The 20,018-nt window shown below is 38.4% G+C and overlaps 1 protein-coding gene across 3 annotated transcripts in view; it reads left to right on the forward strand.

Moving 5' to 3' along the window:
* Positions 1 to 20,018, forward strand: part of TRIP4 (thyroid hormone receptor interactor 4) — a 56,602-nt gene that overhangs the window by 23,295 nt on the left and 13,289 nt on the right. For all 3 annotated transcript variants that reach the window (XM_057723787.1, XM_057723785.1, XM_057723786.1), the window contains exons 8-11: positions 893 to 1,019; positions 4,648 to 4,835; positions 8,403 to 8,527; positions 9,739 to 9,830. In XM_057723787.1, the coding sequence (XP_057579770.1) occupies positions 893 to 1,019; positions 4,648 to 4,835; positions 8,403 to 8,527; positions 9,739 to 9,830 (532 nt within the window). The remainder of the gene's footprint in view (positions 1 to 892; positions 1,020 to 4,647; positions 4,836 to 8,402; positions 8,528 to 9,738; positions 9,831 to 20,018) is intronic.

Genomic DNA, 20,018 nt, shown 5'->3' on the forward strand with positions numbered 1-20,018 from the left:
AAGGCAGGAACCCTGTCCTCCTCCCCTTTCAAGTTGCCTTGTATATAAGAAGTTCCTAATAAATATCTCTTCAATTGTATTCAAGGTCAAGTTCAGCCTTTCCTACTATTAGAAGCTTTTCATTATGTTGTGCTTTAGAATTATAATCATCCACAAACATTTGTCAAGCATCTGGCAGGGACATAGAGTACAGCAGCAAGTAATGAAGAGCTGTAGAGCAGAATAAGATATGGTACCTGCAGGACCTATGATCTCCTACTAACCAATAGGATTAGTTTCATAATCTTTAAATGAAATCATCACATTCTTTCATTGGAGGAGAGCCAGATATTCATAGCAGACACCATAGACACAGGATAACATGGGGTATATTTGATGACTGTTTAAATAGTAAGTGCTACAGGACTTCAGAGAAAAGAATAAGTACTTTTGTGCTGGGCCAGTAGAGGGCCTCCTTAGAAGTTTTGGGCCATGAAGCAAGGATAGAACTCAGATCAGCAGGGAAGAGTGGAGAGGGACTGCTGAGTGTGCAGAAGAATAATTGAAGATGTTGAGAAATAGGCTGCCATAGAATACTCTTCTGTGGGTCAGACAGGTTCTAGGCAACTTTTCTAATCTTGGCATTTTTAATAATCTTGTTAAAGAGATGAATGAGTATAGTGTGCCCTATCTATTTTCTTAGTGCTCTGGAACTTTTACTAACTCCTATTCTTTAGGGTTCTTGGAATGAAGAGAAGGGGAAGTTGGTAAGGGGAGCAGGGAAGGTCATCCATGGATCCTTCTTTGAATTTCAAATTTTATTACTGTTGAAGAGCTTTATGTATGTGCTGAGTAAGGATGCTCTGAGCATAGGCCGTTACCAATTGTTGCATCCTTTGGTTTGTTATCACAGACTAGATGAGGCAATACATGCCATTGCCAATGGAACCTTGAACCAACCACTGACCAAATTGGATAAATCTTCTGAAGAGCCTTTGGGACTTCTCGTGAATCCCAACCTGTACCAGTCCCCTCCCCAGGTTAGTGGACCTTTGCTCTAACTGATGATGAGAAGAGTTTGGGCCCAGATGTTTCTCCTTTCATGTGTGCCTGTTTCATAGGCTGTAGATGCCAGTCTGCTCTCTCATTACTCCTACCCACCTTATTCTCTGACCCAATTTTCCCAGTTTTTTTGCAGCACTTGTGACAAGTTATCATTTGAGTATTTCCCAAGAGAAGATTTTGTTAAGTACGATAGAGATTTAAACAATAATCCCATGGTTCTTTTGTTAATGTTCTTTCTCTTTTATAGAATGTGGATAGCGCCATAGTGTGGTGTTTTAAATTAATACATTAATTCACTTACTCATTGTTGTCATTCATTTTTCCATCAAGTACATTGAGCATCTAATATGTATAATCACAGAAGTAAGTGATCAACCAGACACTGCTTCTGTTCTCAAAGAACTCATAGACTAGTAGAGGAAAAGATTACATAGGCAGCTCTAATATTAATAGAAATATAAATAAAGTACAGTGGAAACCCAAAGGAGGGAAAGACAGTTGAGAGGACTATAAGAGGCTTTTATAGGGACGTTGGCATTCATTAAAAGTAAATATCCAAGAAAATGGTGTTTGGGGATGGTGGGGAAAAAAGTTCCAGTCAGACTTAACTATAGGAATAAGGTATGGGATACACACACACACACACACACACAACACATGCACACACACACAATCCGTATATACATATATATACATATGCAGTTGAACAATGCAGGGGAGGGTTGGGAGTGCTGACCTGCTGCACAATTGAAAATCTGTGTATAAATTATAGTCGGCCCTCCATAAAACAGTTCCACATCCACAGTAGGTTCCTCGTCTACAGATTCAGCCAACTGCAGATCATGTAGTTCTGTAGTATTTACTATTGAAAAAAATCTGTGTATAAGTGGACCCACGCCGTTCAAACCTGTGTTGTTCAAGGATCAGCTATATAAGGAATAGTGAATTTAGACTACCAAGATAGTACTCATAAAAGGGATTATCATGAGAAATGGAGTAGGGTGAGATAGGTAGAGTCAGATCACTAAAGAGTTAAGTGTTTAGTTAGGAAGTTTTCAGATTTTTATTTTGTAAATAAATGTGAATCATAGACTGTTCTTAAGCAAAGAGATGCAATCAGAGCAGCACTTTAGACAGTTTAACTGGAAATACCCATTCAGCACTGTATACATGCCAGGTTCTTTGCTAGGTGCTGGGAAATTAGAAGGTAAAAGCCCTTGAAGTTTTTAAGGACTTCATATTTAGTGGGAAGATGTGTTTGAATACAAAGCATTTTGATTCCTTAAGATAATTGCTATGATAGACACATCATGGGTACAGTAGGAGTTTAGAAGAGAGATCATAAACTCACAGAGGAGTCACAAAAGAAATGGTGTTTGAGAAGAGACTTAAAGGATGAATAGGAATTTCCAAGCAGACAAATTTGGGGAGGTAATTCTAGGTAGATCGTATAAAATGTACAGAGGCTCAGCAGCTTGAGAGCATTGTAGGTTGGGAAACCACAAGTAATTAAGTATTGTTAGAAATTAAACTGCACTAGTAGGTATATCACTTTCCTAGGGAAGCCATAACAAAATACCGCAACTGGTTGGCTTAACAGAAATTTGTTGTCTCACAGTGCTCAACGCTGAAATCAAGGTATTGGCAGGGCCACACTCCCTCTGAATGTCAGTGGGAGAATGCTTCCTTGTCTCTGAGGTTCTGGTGGTCCTAGGCATCCCTTGGTTTTTAGCTGCGTCACTCTACTTTCTGCCTCTGTGTTTTTGTGGACTTCTTCCGTGTATGTCTTTGTCTCTATGTGTTCTATCCTTTTATAGGGGTATCAGTCACTGGATTTGGGGTCCACGCTAATCCAGTATGACTTTATCTTAACTTGATTACATCCATTTCCAAATAAGGTCAATTTCACAGGTTCTGGGAGGACATAAATTTGGGAGGGATGCTACTCAGCCCAGTATAGTAGGTAAGATCTAATCATGAAAGCCCTTATGTCTCATGCTAAGGAGTTTGGTTTTATTCTAAACTAGGCAAGGAAAAGTCCTTGAAGAATTTTAGCAGAAGATTGGCATGACTTCCATGCCTATGTAGAGAATGGATTGGAGGGAAGAGTAAGACAGAAGCAGGGAAATTGCTAGGAAGATTATTGTGGTAGCACAGTGGGAAGATGATGAGGGCCCAAGTTAGTGTTGTAGTTAATAGGGCAGTACAGAGTTACTTAGAGGCTAAAAATGGAGATGAGATTAGTTAGGTTCTAAAATAGTGTTATTGAAAGGCAATAAGATTAATTTAGGCAAGTTGCCGTGGAATTGAGAAGCAGGTAATATAAACAAGAACTGTAATCAAGATAGAACAGAGAATTTGGACCTCAGGATTGTTCAAATACCAACATTTTTATGAAATCACTTATTTCCCCTGTAATAGATCAGTTCTGCCTCTGTGTTCCTACTTAGGGGCTTAAATCCCTGTGTAGTATTTAATCAAATTTGCCTTCTGTTTTGAATAGTTATTTATGTGTCTGTCCTCTACTAAGATTGTAAGTTCCTTGAAAGAACCGTATCTTTTTTTATATTTTATATGTCTCCCTACTTTATAAGCTTTTCACACATACTGAGTTAAGTAGTCAGTAAATGTTTGTGGAGTTTTTTTTAAAGCAATAACACAATTGATTAAAATCATAAAATTTTATTGCAGAAAGATTCTTAGAGATTCATTTAGTCCAACTCCATCATTTAACTGTTGAGAAAACAAACCTTTAGGGGTTAAATGATTGCGTAGAGTCTCTAGACTACCATTCTAGTATTTTTGTTTTCCCTGTAAATTATTAAATAAAAGATCAAAAAATTAACACAACTAACTCTAAACCTCATCATCTTAATAGAGCCTTTTTTTAAAAAATAAATTTCAGAGCCCTCAGTCTTGCTCTGGAAAAAATGTTAACCTTTGTCATTTTCTGACTGAACTACTGCCAAGACTTTTTAGTCTCCTGTAATTAGCTATACCCTGTAATTTCGTGTTCTCTTTACATGTTGGGAGCCTTGTTTCAGTAGTGCTCCATCCTCTTTTTTAGGGGACAAGTTGTTCATTTCAGGATAAGAGAATACTTCATGCATCCAATAGGCAGAACTGCTGCCCCCTGAAAACATCTGTTTGGCTTTATCATGGTAACAGTATTTGACCCTGTCCCTTAAGTACATGAAGAATGTGTGGACCAAAATGTTAAACCTTCATTTGGCTGATAGAGTTATATTGGGAAATTGTCCAGAATCCAGTATGGGTCATTAATAAGTTTAAAGTGCAAATAATTATGGACCAGTTATTTGGTCTGATGGTTGTGCTATTGCTGGAATTAGGAAGCTATGTATGGAGAATTTAGCATTATCTAACTATCCTTTAGGATGGGACCATGTTAGCATACCTGGGACCCCTACTGAATTTATACTTTCTCTATATTTTTTGACCCTGTTTCAAAGATGGAATACATTTTTCTAAGAGAATGTTCCCAGTATGATTCATTATTATTAGAATTCATCTCATTTTGTATACCTACCCCGGGTTTTTCCCTTGTCAGACAAAATTATGTGTTTGGTTTTTCTTCCTATATAGTGGATAGATCAGACGGGTGCAGCCTCACAGAAGAAGGCTTTCCATTCAGCAGGATCAGGACTAGAGTTCAACTCATGTCGACATCAGTTTCGAATCCAGGACCAAGAATTTCAGGAAGGCTTTGATGGTGGCTGGTGCCTCTCTATGCATCAGCCCTGGGCTTCTCTGCTTGTCAGAGGGATTAAAAGGTAAGGACAGAAATGAGGGGACTTCCCTGACAGTCCAGTGGTTAAGACTCTGCACTTCCAGTGCAGGGGGCATGGGTTCAATCCCTGGTTGGGGAACTAAGATCCCACATGCTATGTGGTGCGGCCAAAATATAAAATAAATAAAAATTAAAAAAAAAAAGCTAAGGACAGAAATGAATCTTGGCAGTGGAAAATTTTGCATAAACAATTTAGAATTATGGATTGAAATCCATCTTCCCAATCTAGCAATGACTTATAATACTCTTCAGCACATAGAACTTTAAGCAATGTATTCACGTTATGGAATTGTTTTTTATTGAATAGCTTAAAAAAACTGAGATAGGAAAAACTAAGGATCCTAGTCATAATAAAGAATAGAGTATAAGTTTCTTCATCTTTGGAAGAAACTGTCTATTGAGAAAACTTCTCTTGGCTTTGCCTTTGTACAGTAATATAGGACTCAGCAACCTTAATGGTTTGATCCTATTGGAAATTCAAAGTTTTTATGTCTGTTTATTAATTTTTTAAAGACACCAGCCTAACTATGATTTTGTTTTTCTATCTATACATCTATCTTCTAATCTGAGTAACCATATCCAGAAGCTATTTTACCACAAATTCCTTTTCTCCAAAAAGGGGGAGAAATAGTGAGGGATAAGTAGAGGTATTATGAAGTTAAGCCATTGTACATGTTAGTGATGGTGATAGCTTACTATTCCATGGTTTCATATGTTTCTTCTCAATTCAACTTTTAAAAAATAGTTCTTTCCTTTGTTTTTGTAAGTGTAAATAGAAAATTGATAAATGCTGGGCTTCCCTGGTGATGCAGTGGTTAAGAATCTGCCTGCCAACGTTGGGGACATGGATTCGATCCCTGGGCAGGGAAGATCCCACGTGCCACGGAGCAGCTAAGCCCGTGTGCCACAAGTACTGAGCCCATGCGCCACAACTACTGAAGCCCATGAGCCTAGAGGCCGTGCCCTGCAACAAGAAGCCACCGCAATGAGAAACCGGTGCACTGCAATGAAGAGTAGCCTCCACTCACCACTTGAGAAAGCCCATGCACAGCAACGAATAACCAACACAGCCAAAAATAAAGTAAAACAAAATAAAATAAAATAAATCTTAAAAAAACCCCAAAAAACAATAGAAAGGGTCAAGGTACTTAAAGAGAATAGTTGATGTTTAAAAAAAAAATTGATAAATACAGAAAAGCAGCTAGAAAAGGAAAGATCATCTCTAACTCCACCACCTAGAAACAGCTGCTGTTAGCATGTTGGAGTGTTTGTTTATATTCTTTTTCCTGTGCAAACTGTTACATAGTGAGGTCATAATATATATTTATGTTTATGTTTTTCTTCTTTCACTTATTATTACATGTTCATTTTCCCTTGTTTTCCTAGTTTTATTGAGATGTAATTGACGTATAACATTGTCAGGGTGTACAAGGTAATAATTACATATGTATGTGTATATTGCAAAATGATCCCCACAGTAAGTTTGGTTAACATCCGTCACCTTGCATAGTTACAAATTTTTGTTTCTTGTGATGAGAACTTTTAAGATCTACTCTCTTAGCAACTTTCAACTATACAATACAGTATTGTTAACTGTTGTCACTGTGCTGTACATTACATCCCCAGGATTTATCTTATAATTAGAAGTTTGTACCTTTCATCCAGTCTGTTCTCTGTATTTATGAGTTTGTTTTTTTCAGATTCCACATGTAAGATCATAAAGTATCTTTCTCTGACTTATTTCACTTAGCATAATAACCTTCAACTTCAAGGTTGATCCATATTGTTGCAAATGACAAGATTTCATTTTCTTTTATGGCTGAATAATCTTCATCCATTTTCTTTATCCATCCATTCATCGATGGACATTTATATTGTCTCCATGTCTTGGCTGTTGTGAATAATGCTGCAATGAATGTAGGGATGCAGATACCACTTTTTTCCTTCTTATTTTATCTCTTAGAATTTTATATCCCTGGCAGTGTCCTAAGTCATAACAATAATGATACCTCATATAATATTTAAATAGAATTTTACAGTTTTCAAAGCAGTATCTGTATTGAAGTAGATCAGTCCAGTGTTATTACAGTCTTGAGCAGTCCAGTATTATTACAGTCTTGAACTACTTCGGTAAAGTACCTGGTTAGTGGCAGAGATGGAACTAGAGTTCAGGTTTTCAAAATGCTTTTTCTACTCAGTCATTTCTCTATTTCCTGAAAGAAAATTTATTATCAGAATTTAGGAACAATCATTTCTACTTTGGTGTTTTCCATGGTTGGTTGTGATTTGCCTCCTTCGTGAAGATGTGTTATTTTCTCCCCTCTTGAAAGTCAGGCTTTCTTGCTTTGGCTCCTAAATATTTCATAATCCATGTATGTAGTGGCATTACAACAAGTGCGTGTGAATCTGCTTCTGCTCCAGGGCACCTGGGCCTTCAGATGTCGATTCTTCTCATTCAGTTGTCTGCAGTTGAGGTGTCTTCCTTTTCCAAAGTAGAAAACTAAACAGCTTGCTTTCTGCTGAGGGAATCAGAATGTTTATATTTCTCTCACCCTAGTTTGGATCTGTTATCCATATTTTCTCACTGAAAAGAACAGGATAAGCAGCATCCAGCCCACAATCACTAATCCCACAGAAATAAAGTGGGTGGTTCTGCCACATTTGTGAGAACGTTTTCCCAATAACCCTTTGGATCATTTGGTGTACAGGGAAGAAATATACTGATTCATTCCTCATTTGTTGAGTACCTATTATGTGCCTGGTACTCTTCCAATTCATCTATATTGGAAAACTAAGGATGTGAGAAATTCCCTGTTTCCCATTATAAGGCAAGTATAATAGTCATATGTTATCAAGCTACTTTATTTCACTTAGTAGGAACTAAAGGAGAAACATCTTTTCATAATCTTTGCAAAGTAGGCAGTAATACATTCTCTTGATTGCATTTTGTAATTCCACTTAAAGATTCTTTCAAAGTAGTTAACAGGTTGTTTAATTATCTACAAAGAGCATAATCCTTTACAAAATACTTAGAAAATATAAATGAATGTGGTTGCAATTTAGAGTAAAGATGATAAGATTTTTATTTACTTAAATTCTATTAAATAGTAATTATGAAAGTACTATTCTTGGGGAGTTATGTGTGGGTGAGGATTTTTCTGTCAGGTTGGAGAACAATGAACAAATATTTCATGACTCAAAGGCAAGGATTTTCAATGTGGGACAACTTGGATGCCTTGAAAATAGAATATTTGGATTGTAGAAGTCCCAAGACTAGTGAAAGCTTCATTTCTGAGTTACAGAGATCAAGCAAAAATATAGGAACTGAGAGAGATGAATTGTCTTTCTTACTGATGATAGGCAAAACTAGAGAACAGGGTTCATACTCAAGTGAAAGGTATTGTAGGAAAAATGCTTTTTTTTACAAAAAAATACCCCTCCTGGTGAGGTATCTATAGATCTCTTGGTTCAACTGGATAACTTGTTGTATGTTATGAGATCCTCCAAGACACTAAGATTTAGATTCTTTCCAAATTTGTGTTTATTTAAGGGTGGAGGGCAGAAGCTGGTACACCCCTCACAGAGGACGACTTTGGATAGCAGCCACAGCCAAAAGACCCTCTCCTCAAGAAGTTTCAGAACTCCAGACTACATATCTTCTCCTTCGTGGGAAAGGTAACAGCCATATATTCTTCTAATTTCAGTCTTACTTTGTGGAGAGACGTCACTGACGTTCATCTTCTTTCACTTCCTTCTTCCTGTGGGCTTTTTTGGGGGGTTTTTTGGCTGAAAGGGACATTAAACTTTGTGTCTGTTTGTTTAGTGGCAAATCATGGACAGATGTTCAAAACATTAATTCACCAAACAGTACAGTAAAAATATCAGTTCCCAACACCAGAAATCAACCAACTAGTCTTAATTGTCTACATTTTTTTTATTATGAGAGTGAAATAGCTACTGAAAATTCTGGGATTTTTAAATTAGGAAAAATAACCACAAATAAGACTTTTTATTGGGAGTGACTCAGACATCTGCTGTCAGATTTGGACAGATCAAAGCTGGTTGACGTAAGCAGTGAGTTTTGGCCATCAGCCCAAGCACACTCAATTTGGATTCTAAAAAGCACCTCTGACCTTTGGGTGTCTTGGTTTCCTTCCTCTTATTCAGCCCATACAGTATTTTTGAAGGTAAAATGAGAGGATAATTCAGAACCACCTTTAAAAGTTAAGAAACCAAGCTTTAGGAATCAAAAGTGCACGTGTCCTTAAAAATCCATTTCTGTTTTGACTGGTATGACTGGGTTTCTTTCTTTTCTTTCTTTCTTCCTTCCTTCCTTCTCTGTTTATTTGGGGTGAGGGGGTGTGCTGCAGTTGCGGCATGCGGGATCTTAGCTCCCCAACCAGGGATCGAACCCGCGCCCCCAGCAGTGGAAGTGCAGAATCTTAACCACTGGACTGCCAGGGAAGTCCCTGGGTTCTTGTAAGTTCATGTTCTGACATTCTTGTTTTTTACTGCATTTTTATGGCTTTTCTCTTGACACTTCTAGCTTGTTTCCAGAACCCATCACCACCAAACTCTAGTCTGATCCAGTTGAGTATAGTGGAATTGATTTGTTTGGAGTGAAGTTGTGGGATCCTTGAACTTCAATGGTATGAGGCTTATTTTCCTATAGCTTAGGGTACGAATAGCAGACTAAGCCAGCTACTCACTAAATTTTTTGCTGAAATGCAAACAGTTGTGTCAAGTAAAAAGCCTCATTGTTTTCTCCTTATGTCCACAAATAGATGATAGAGAAAGTGATTTGTTCCCAAAATTCAAAACAGATTTGTGAGTTCCAAGGTCACACAGAGGAAATTTATGTAATGCTTCTGTTATTCTTGATTTAGATGTGGAATTTCCCAATGACTATCCATCAGGTTGCCTTCTGGGCTGTGTGGACCTAACTGACTGTTTGTCCCAGAAGCAATTTAAGGATCAGGTGAGTAAAAAATATTTCTCTTGGACAGATTCTCCTCAGGTGAGGAGAGTCATCTAAGGAGGGAATATTGGGGAGAGGAAAGACCACAGCAGAAACAGAAAAAACGTGATGATGCTTTCGTTCCTAGTGTGTGGAGGTCTGGTACCTATACATTTCTGCCTAAAAAGCCGTTGCCACCATCCAGCTAATCAGTGTAAAGCCCTCATCCCATAATGAAACTGCTACTCTTGGCAAAGAAACCCTTCATTATTCCTTGAATTATTTCAGTAAGGTAGTGGGAATGGTAGAATTTGTTATAACTTACTCTGGAACGTTTGGTCCAGACCAAAGAATTCATGAAAGACAAGTATGTTTGAACTCTGATTGCTGGGATCGTGCCAGCACGGGGTGGCGGGGGTGGGGGGGGGGGGGTGTTTGTACATTTTGTATGTATGTATTTTTATTTATTTTGATTACTAAAGATTGAACCGATGTAACTAAAGTACATTTTTGAACAGCAGAGGGAGCTGAAGAACTTTAGCTTAACTGGAAAACTTGAAATTTAGAGCCTTATGCTTAGTCTCTAGACTAGCAGGAATCCAAAATGGGAAAGTCCATCCTTAAAACCTGAAAAGTCTTACCTAACAGTATGGTTTTCCTGTTTTTTTGAATAGTTACTTTACACAGTAGGGGTTCCACCACTGTGATTAAGAACATGTTCTTAAGCTTAATTTTGTCAGTAAATTCTTTATTTTGCAGATTCTTACTTGCCTTTCATAACTGCTATTAGTGTTTGCTTTAGAACAAAACAAAACACTGTTCCCATCCATCTCACTCTCCTTATTCATTCCTTACAGGTTTTAGCCAGTAGTTATTATCCTTCTAGTATTCTGAATTTTTTTTTTTTAGGCTGCACCATGTGGCATGCATGATCTTATTAGTTCCCTGACCAGGGATTGAACCTGTGCCCCCTGCATTGGGAGCACAGGTTTTTTTTGTTTTTTGTTTTTTTATTGAAATAGAGTTGATTTACAGTGTTTTGTGGGAGCACAGAGTCTTAACCACTGGACTGCCAGGGAAATCCCTCTAGTTTTCTGTCTTTCATTTTCTTTTGGATTGCCTCCTCAGCCTTTTTCTGATTATTCGGGTGAATTTTGACTTTGACTTTTTTGTTCTGCCCTTAGTACCTGATCTAGACCTAGGCAAAACTGTAGATACATGGAGGCCCTTTGTTTTCCACACTCTTGTGCCTGTTCTTTCTACCTGTGGACCTTTTTCCCATTTTATCAGTGTCTTCTTTCCTCTGTTCTTGTCCCTTTTTTTCATTCTAGAAGTAGTAATTATAAAAATTCCTTACATTGGTGTAGGCTTTACAGTTTTATAGACTCACGAGGAGCTTAGTATCACTTGATGTATGATATTTTCTTCTTAGGATATTTGCATTCTAAAAGAGAACCCAGGAGCATCTGGCAGTGTGGGTGGTGGGTTTTGTCCAGGGGCCTTCCTTTACTTTCTCATTTGTTGATCAAGCAGACCACCACTTGATACAAGGTCAAATGAATTCAATTTCCAGGCAGTTAACCCGTCTTCTTTCTACACAAATTTGTGTTGAAAAGGGTAGGGGGCTGTAATCCTGGTCCATAGAGTGCCACGAGGTTTATGGGAATTAGAAACCTAATTAACAAAACAACTCTTTTTGGTTTCTCAAGGGTACCTCTCTTTCAGGTCAGCATGATACTCCTTCCTTGAGCTTATATTCTATCTTATTCCAAGGATGCTGAGGGCAGCACATAGAAGTGTAGGAATCCTCCCATATGTTCCCAGCTGGAGGTCCTGGCAACTTTTTATGAATTTCCCTGACATGTATGACATTAGAATATCCCAAAAGGCCAAAAGCCACGAGGCTTCATCAAACAGGAGCCCCATATCCATTTTCCCTATGGTCAGCTTTTCTATGGCTTTTCCCCATTGGTTCTTTTCTGTGTTTGAGAGTAGCACATGAATGTATTCAGAATTGATATTAGTCCTGTTTGGGGATTATTTATTGGGTAAGGATCTTACTGCTCTTAAAGGTTATAGTTTTGGTATTTGGCTGTCTTTTGGAAAATATCTAGAGCACCTTTGGTAATCTACCTGTCTCTGTTTGAGCTAGGGTTCTCTGAGGTAAGAACTGTGATTGCCTGGTATGTTTTACCAACGTTATTCTCTTTTTTTAAAGAATTAGTTGAGAGTTTAGGAAGTAATACCCCTACACTAGCATTTCCCAAACTATTCCATGGCATAGGTGTTCTCTGGAAAAAGCGGGGCATAAGGGGTTTCTGTGGACACATAAATTCGGAAAATGTATTTGGAAGCTACCTTTTTTTTTTTTTTTTTTGGCACACAGGCTTAGTTGCTCCGTGGCATGTGGGATCTTTCTGGAGCAGGGATCGAACCTGTGTCCCCTGCATTGGCAGGCAGATTCTTAACCACTGCGCCACCTAGGAAGCCCCAGGAAAATGTATTTGAATTAAACAAATTTGTTTACTGCAGAATTTCTCAGAGCCCTTAATGTGCTATGTGCATTATGACTCTCTGATATAATTCTCTGATTTATCTGGTGGGAAAAAAAAAATGCAGTGTTCTCATAACTTTTTGACCATAACCCCCGCTCCCCGCCAGCATATTTACATACTGGTATCCTGTGGTATATATAGTTAGCAAGTGCTAGTCTAATTTTTTCGGGTTTTTTTGTCCTCAAAGGTGAGCTCACTGAGAGAGAATGATCCAGGAATTTCCTGACCTATGTCTTCTTTCTGCATCTTCCCACTCATTCTTCATCACCCAGCTGAACTGCATTTTCTTTTTGGGGTTTTGTTGTTGTTGTTGTTTTGTTTTGTTTTTTTAAACTTGGCCGCACTGAGATCAAACCCATGCCCCTTGTAGTGGAAGTGTGAAGTCTTAGCATCTGGACCACCAAGGAAGTCCCGCATTTTCTTTGAAAATCAGTGTGGACCTAGTAATTTTTATTTCAACTGAAACTAATCTCCTGTGTGACTTGGAACCATGTTTTAATTCTCCATCTTGTTCCTAACTTTTTCCTTCCCCAAAGAAACTCAGTAATTTACTTCCTGACCTTTCATTCTTGGCCTTTCTTTGATACATTAAAATATACTAAGCCCTCACTGTTTTTGGCATAGTGTGATCATTTAGTTCCTTAAAAAAGAATAACAAAGGGTTTTATTAGTGATTGTTTAAAATCAAGTGTACTACACTATAAGTGGCTTTAAAAATATGTGGTTAAAATGCTTTCCCATGAGCTAAGAACTCATCTTCCTTTTATCTTCTAAAAGTAGTATGACTGGCATGCCTGATTTGTGCCAGAAAAAAATTCTGCTAGACCATCACTCCTGAGTAATGGCAGGGGATCAACCTAAACAAGGTAGGAGTGATACAGAAAAGGCTGTAGGCTCAACTCAGGAAAGAAAGGTAGATGAGAGCCATCTAGTTAAAACTTCTCCCCTATTCCCCTGGAAGAAGCCCATGCCTCGCCAGGGTTTTATCTGCCAGCAGCAGATGTAAGCTCTCAAAAACAGCAGGGAGGATGTTGACTGAAACAATGCATCAAGGCTGTGGTTTGTAACCTCAATAGTAAGGCAGTTAAAACCTTTTTTTTTTTAACAAAGACATTTTGATTGCCAAATCCATAACCATTAGCAGCTGTGGTTTGAACAGTTCTCTAGACCTAACAGGTTTTCAGACAGAAAGTTGAGTTGGTGGCTTTTGTTTCTATGTGTCTGTGTTGTGTTTGTGCTATTTATATCTCTGCCTTCAGTAGAAAATCTGATTTGTCTGATCTCTGAGATCATTGATTATCCTACTTCTTCTGTACTGAATCCATTCCTCTCCTGCCAACTTACTGACCTTTTAGTCCATTTGATCTTACGGCTTTTGTAATAGCCAAGATCCTGTATTTAAGGAATTATGCTGAAGCAGTTCTACTGCTAGGTGCCTACAAGTTGACATCAGCAAAAGAATTACTGTCTTCCAGTGGGGAAGAGAGTATTACTTGTTCCTCTTTATATGAGTATCCATACGATTCAGATCTTTAGGAAGATTGCATATATCACTTCATGTGTAGAAATCATCAGCTCTGTCACCAAAGGATTATCTGTAAGTCTGAGAGATGAGAAATTCAAGAATGAAGGAAATAATAGTATTCAAACCAGGCACTGGTGTTGAAAAATTCAGAGTCCCCAGATTCTCTTTTAAATTATGTGAAAATGCCTTCCCTGTTTTAGTAAGAAAACCTGCCAATTCATAGACCTAAAATGTATGGTTCCTAAGGGATTGTGAGGGCTGCATCTGAGACCCAACAAAGGGGGTACCTGTGTGTCTGCAACAACTAGCCCAACCCTGGGCAATTCTTTACGATCACAGCTCACTTGAGGGAGACAGGGAATGTATTTTCAGAGTTCTCATGAAGGCTAGAATATTTATTTGAGTTCCTAGGTCAGAACAGACTGTCTTTAGAGTTGTTTGCAACCTGGGTATCAAGTGCCCACTTGATGAATTGAGGACAACCATGTACATTTCTAAATAATCCAAGAAGGGACTTCTCTGGTGGTGCAGTGGTAGGAATCCACCTGCCAATGTAGGGGAAGCGGGTTTGATCCCTGGGCCAGGAAGATCCCACATGCCTCGGAGCAACTAAGCCCACGCGCCACAACTACTGAGCCTCCGCTCTAGAGCCTGTGAGCCACAACTACTGAGCCCACATGCCACAACTACTGAAGTCTGTGAGCCTAAAGCCTGTGCTCCACAACAAGAGAAGCCATGGCAATGAGAAGCCCACACACTGCAATGAAGAGTAGCCCCCGCTTGCTGCAACTAGAGAAAGCCCATGCACAGCAACAAAGACCCAATGCAACCTATAAATAAATAGATGAGTAAATAAATAAATAAATAACCAAAAAAACCCCCAAAACAACAACAAAATAATCCAGGAAGCATTGTGCTTTCTGTTGTACTTAGTCTGAAGAGAAGAAGGGAATATTAACACACTTATGTGCATTTATGTAAATTCTCTAATGTTTAGCTTTTCATCTGAAAATGAACATATAATTCTTAAGATTTGCTTAATTATTTATACATCAATAAATACTTGAGTGCCTACCATAAATCAGACTTTGTTTTAGACACTAAGAGAAACAAAAAGGTGAATCAGCCATGGGTTCTGTCCTCAGAATGTTTGAAAGACCACTAGGTAGGTAAGATATGTATACAACCAAATTTGTAAACAACCAAATACAAAATAAAAAGCAAAGATAACTGTCTTAAGAGAAGTAAAGACTGCCTCTGAGGAATTTAAAGAAGGGAAAGTATGCTTCCAGCTGGGAGAAAGACTTTATTAGGAATGTGGCTTTTTTTGTTTTCCCTAAGGGGACTCAGTATTTCTTCAGGATGGATTCTGAGAAGTAGAACTTAAGGATCTAAGATACATACATTTAAACTTTGATACAAACTGCTAAGTTACCATTCTTAAAGAGGAATCTAATTTAAAATTCTACTGATGGTGTGTCTTTCCTATACCAATACCCTAACCAAAACTGGTTGTTAATAATCAATTTAACTTCTGCTAATAAAGTGGTGAAAATGATATTTTATTTTCATTTAATTTTCCTGATCATTGGTGACATTTATCATCCTTTCAAATATTTACTAATCATTTATATATTTTAAATTTATTTTTTAATTGAAGTATAGTTGATTTACAGTGTTGTGTTAATTTTGGTTGTATAGCAAAGTGACTCAGTTATAAACATATACCCATTCTCTTTTATATTCTTTTCCATTATAGTTTATCCCAGGATATTGAATATACTTCCCTGTGCTGTACATTAGGACATCGTTGTTTATCCATTCTGTATGTAATAGTTTGCACCTCCTAAACCCCAAACTCCCAGTCCATCCCTCCCCCACCCACCCTCCCCCTTGGCAACCACAAGTCTGTTCTCTGTGTCTGTGAGTCTGTTTCATAAATAGGTTCATTTGTGCCATATTCTAGATTCCACATGTAAGTGATATCATATGGTGTTTGTCTTTCTCTTTCTGGCTTACTTCACTTAGTATGATAATCTCTAGTCGCATCCATGTTGCTGCAAATGGCATTATTTCGTTGTTTTTTTTTTTTTTAATGGCTGAGTAGTATTCCGTTGTAGGTATGTACCACATCTTCTTTATCCACTCATCTGTCAATGGACATTTAGGTTGTTTCTATGTCTTGGCTATTGTAAATAGTGCTGCTGTGAACACAGGAGTGCATGTATCTTTTTTTTGTTTTTTTTGTTTTGTTTTGTTTTTTGGCTGTGTTGGGTCTTTTTTGCTGTGCATGGGCTTTCTTTCTTTTTTTTAGTTGCGGCGAGTAGGGGCTACTCTTCGTTGTGGTGCGCGGGCTACTCTTCGTTGTGGTGCGCGGGCTTCTCATTGCCATGGCTTCTCATGTTGTAGAACATGGGCTCTAGGCTCGTGGGCTTCAGTAGTTGCAGCACATGAGCTCAATAGTTGTGGCTCACGGGCTCTAAAGCGCAGGCTCTATCGTTGTGGCACAGGGCCTTAGTTGCTCTGTGGCATGTGGGCTCTTCCTGGAGCAGGGATCAAACCCTTGTCCCCTGCATTGGCAGGCGGATTCTCAACCACTGCGCCACCTAGGAAGCCCTGCATGTATCTTTTTGAATTACAGTTTTGTCCAGATATATACCCAGGAGTGGGATTGCTGGATCATATGGCAATTGTTTTTAGTTTCCTAAGGAACCTCCATACTGTTCTGAATAGTGGCTGTACCAACTTACATTCCCACCAACAGTGTAGGAGGGTTCCCTTTTCTCCCCACCTCTCCAGCATTTGTTATTTGTAGACTTTTTAATGATGGCCATTCTAACTGGTGTGAGGTGGTAGCTCACTGTAGTTTTGATTTGCATTTTTCTGATAATTAGCAATGTTGAACATCTTAGGGGTGTGGCTTTTGAATTAGCCTTGAAGCATAGTAATAATAAAATCTATCACTTTTTGATCAGTTATTATGTGCCAGATCTATTATGTATGTTATTTTCTAATTCTTACAACAATTTGATGCCAAGCAAGGTATCATTACCCCTGTTTTAGAGATGAGAGAACTTAAAACTCAGAGTTAAAATAACTTGTGTACTGTCAGTCAGTAAATGATAGAATTGGGGTTGCTGTTCAAGTCTTCCTACTTACGTGGTAGAAAAGCATATTCTAAGGAGAGGGAGTAATGTGAGGTGGGAAGTCATGGGCCTGTATGTAGAGTAATAGCAAACCAGTTTGTTGAATGGAAATGTATGTTGTGGTAGATAGCTTTGAGTGGTAGGCTATGGAGGTAAGACTTTTTTCTCTAGTCAGTTGTGGGGTGGGGGAGGGGTGTTTGGAAGGTCATCGGAGCCAGAAAGTGAATCTGGCAGCAATGTGGAAGATGGATTGCGGTGAAGAGACTGAAGGTGGGAAGTCTAGTGAAAAGGCACTCGTCATCCAGGTTGGATATATTTTTAAAATCTGTTCTAGGAAATGCCAGTGGAATTAGACAAGAGGGGTGGGGGAAGATGCAAGGTTTCATGTAGGTAGATTGAGTCAGTTAATGTGACACCTTCATTTTACCTGTAAGTAAACCCAGGCTTAGAGAGAAAGCATTCTGCTTGATCCAGAAGGAATCTGCTGTAGCTTTACAGTCTTGCTGTCTTTTTGCAGTCTGTTGAAAGTCTTCTTAGTTTGTTATTCAGTGTACTGTATGAACCAGGGGGTAAATTATCTCCTAATTTAAGACTTTATTACTCAGAATATTATATAATTACACACTCAGCAAGTATTTATTGACCATCTGTCATGTGCCAGGCACTGTGCTAAAGATTAAGGATCTAGAGTTTTAACAAGATATTCCATCTGCTCTTGATCTAAGTCTGCTAGAAGAGACTGAGACAAGAAAGCCCAACCATGATAATTATCATATGACCGAAGGAATGCATAAAGTAGGGGATCTAACTCCTAGCTCAGCATGGCTGGAGGCAGGGTGGAGAGAGTTAAGAAACTTTCTAAAAAATGCAGTCCCCTGGGGTGGGATGAATTGGGAGATTGGGATTGACGTATATACATTAATATGTATAAAATAGATGACTAATGAGAAAAATATCAAATTGTACACTTTAAATATGCGGTTTATTGTATGTCAATTATATCTCAATAAAATTTTTTAAAAGGAAAAAAAAAGAGGCGATCCCTGAAGAAAGAATTTATATCTTCCTCAGTGTACCATCCTGTGTCTCCATGCTTTTATCCACCATGAAAGTTCTATTCATTCTTTTTTTTTAATATTTATTTATTGTTTATTTATTTATGGCTGCTTTGGGTCTTCATTACTGCTCACGGGCTTTCTCTTGTTGCAGTTAGTGGGGGCTACTCTTTGTTGAGGTGTGCAGGCTTCTCATTGTGGTGGCTTCTCTTGTTGCAGAGCACAGGCTGTAGGCGCACAGGCTTCAGTAGTTGTGGTTCATGGGCTCTAGAGTGTAGGCTCAGTAGTTGTGGCTCACAGGCTTAGTTGCTCCATGGCATGTGGGATCTTCCTGAACCAGGGATCAAACCCATGTCCCCTGCGTTGGCAGGCAGATTCTTAACCACTGTGCCACCAGGGAAGTTCCCTCTGTTCATTCTTTGAAAGAGCTCAGGTGTCACTGTCTCCTGTAGAGTCTTCCCTGACCTCAGCCCATTTCCTCCCTGACAGGATTAATCACTTCCTTCTCTGGGCTACTGTGTTCATAATTTTTATTTACATTTTTAACCTTTTTTTTTTTTTTTGGTAATTATATGTTCACATGTAGTTCCTTTAGGTCACCATCAATGTCAGTTCACCTTGTTATCTTCAGTGTCCTAGCATATAGCTTGGCACATAGTAGGTGCTCACTTAATGGTGGTGACAGTGAATTGAGGGGCAGGCACAGGTTGATATATGAAAAGCCTTAAATGCCATGTGAAAGAATTTGACTTGTATACTGAAGGCAACCATGTAAGTGATATAATAAGATGTACATTTTAGAAAGATTGTTCTGGCAGCAGTAGGAAAGATGGACTGGATGGGGCAAGCCTGCAAACAAGTAGATGATTTAGGAAATGATCCTGATTGTCCAGGTGGAGGCATGATGGAGGCCAGCAGCAGTGCTCTGGTAGTTGAGTTGGAAAGAAAGGAACAGATGATTGAAATGTTTAGGAGAAAGTCTGTAGGACTTGGTGATTTGATTGGATGTGAAGGGTGAGAGAAAGAAGTCTAGGATAAACTTTGGTTTCTGGCTGTGGTGAGGGGGTAAATGCTAGTACCATTAATCTAGATGTGGTATGCAGAAGAAGAGAATATTCTTTTAAAGAAAATGACTTTTTTAAAATAAAGGAGCCTTAGAGGACTGGGACGGGGAGCGTGGGGGGGAGTCGAGGGAGGGAGGGAATATGGGGATTTGTGTACAAATACAGATGATTGACCTTGGTGTACCTCAAAAACTGGTACAAGAGTGTAATACAATTGTATTCCAATAAAAAAAAATAATGAATGAATGAATAAATAAATAATGGAAAGAAAAGCAAAAAAAATAAAATAAAGGAGCTTGTGGCAAAGGAAACCTGTATTGTAGCAGTAAAGGAGAGATGTTCTGTAGTATGTGATGGCCATATAAAAATCAGTTTTTCTATGATTTTTCATTTGGACTGTTTAAAATATTTTAATCTGTTTTGTTCTAAAAGACATGCTATTTGATAAAGAGGTATTGTTGCTGTTAATGACACTATATTGCTTAATAATGATCTTACCTTGATATGTTAACTCATGTCTAAGGATTTGCCAAGCTCTGCCTCAGTAGTTGTTCTCAGTTGAGTCAGACCAGTCATTGAGAGATAAAAATCTAAAATTGGCAGAGCCCTTAACACAAGAGGAGTCTTAGCATTCTGAAATATTAGGGTAGATTTGAATGGTTAAGGACCTTACAATGTAGTATCTTTAATCATGAGCAACTTTCTTTTGGTTCTCACTAGTTTAAGTTGGAGTGAAAGCCTGCTGTATGAAAATTAAGACCAAAAATAATTGTCATGAATGGGTGATTCCCATTTAGGCCTTGAAGAATCAGGGCAGAAAAGCTTTGAGGTTAATTTTAGAGAAAATATAAGTTCTTGGGTTCT

This window comes from Hippopotamus amphibius, chromosome 2 (genome assembly GCF_030028045.1).
Source record: "Hippopotamus amphibius kiboko isolate mHipAmp2 chromosome 2, mHipAmp2.hap2, whole genome shotgun sequence".
Classification (NCBI taxonomy): Eukaryota; Metazoa; Chordata; class Mammalia; order Artiodactyla; family Hippopotamidae; genus Hippopotamus; species Hippopotamus amphibius.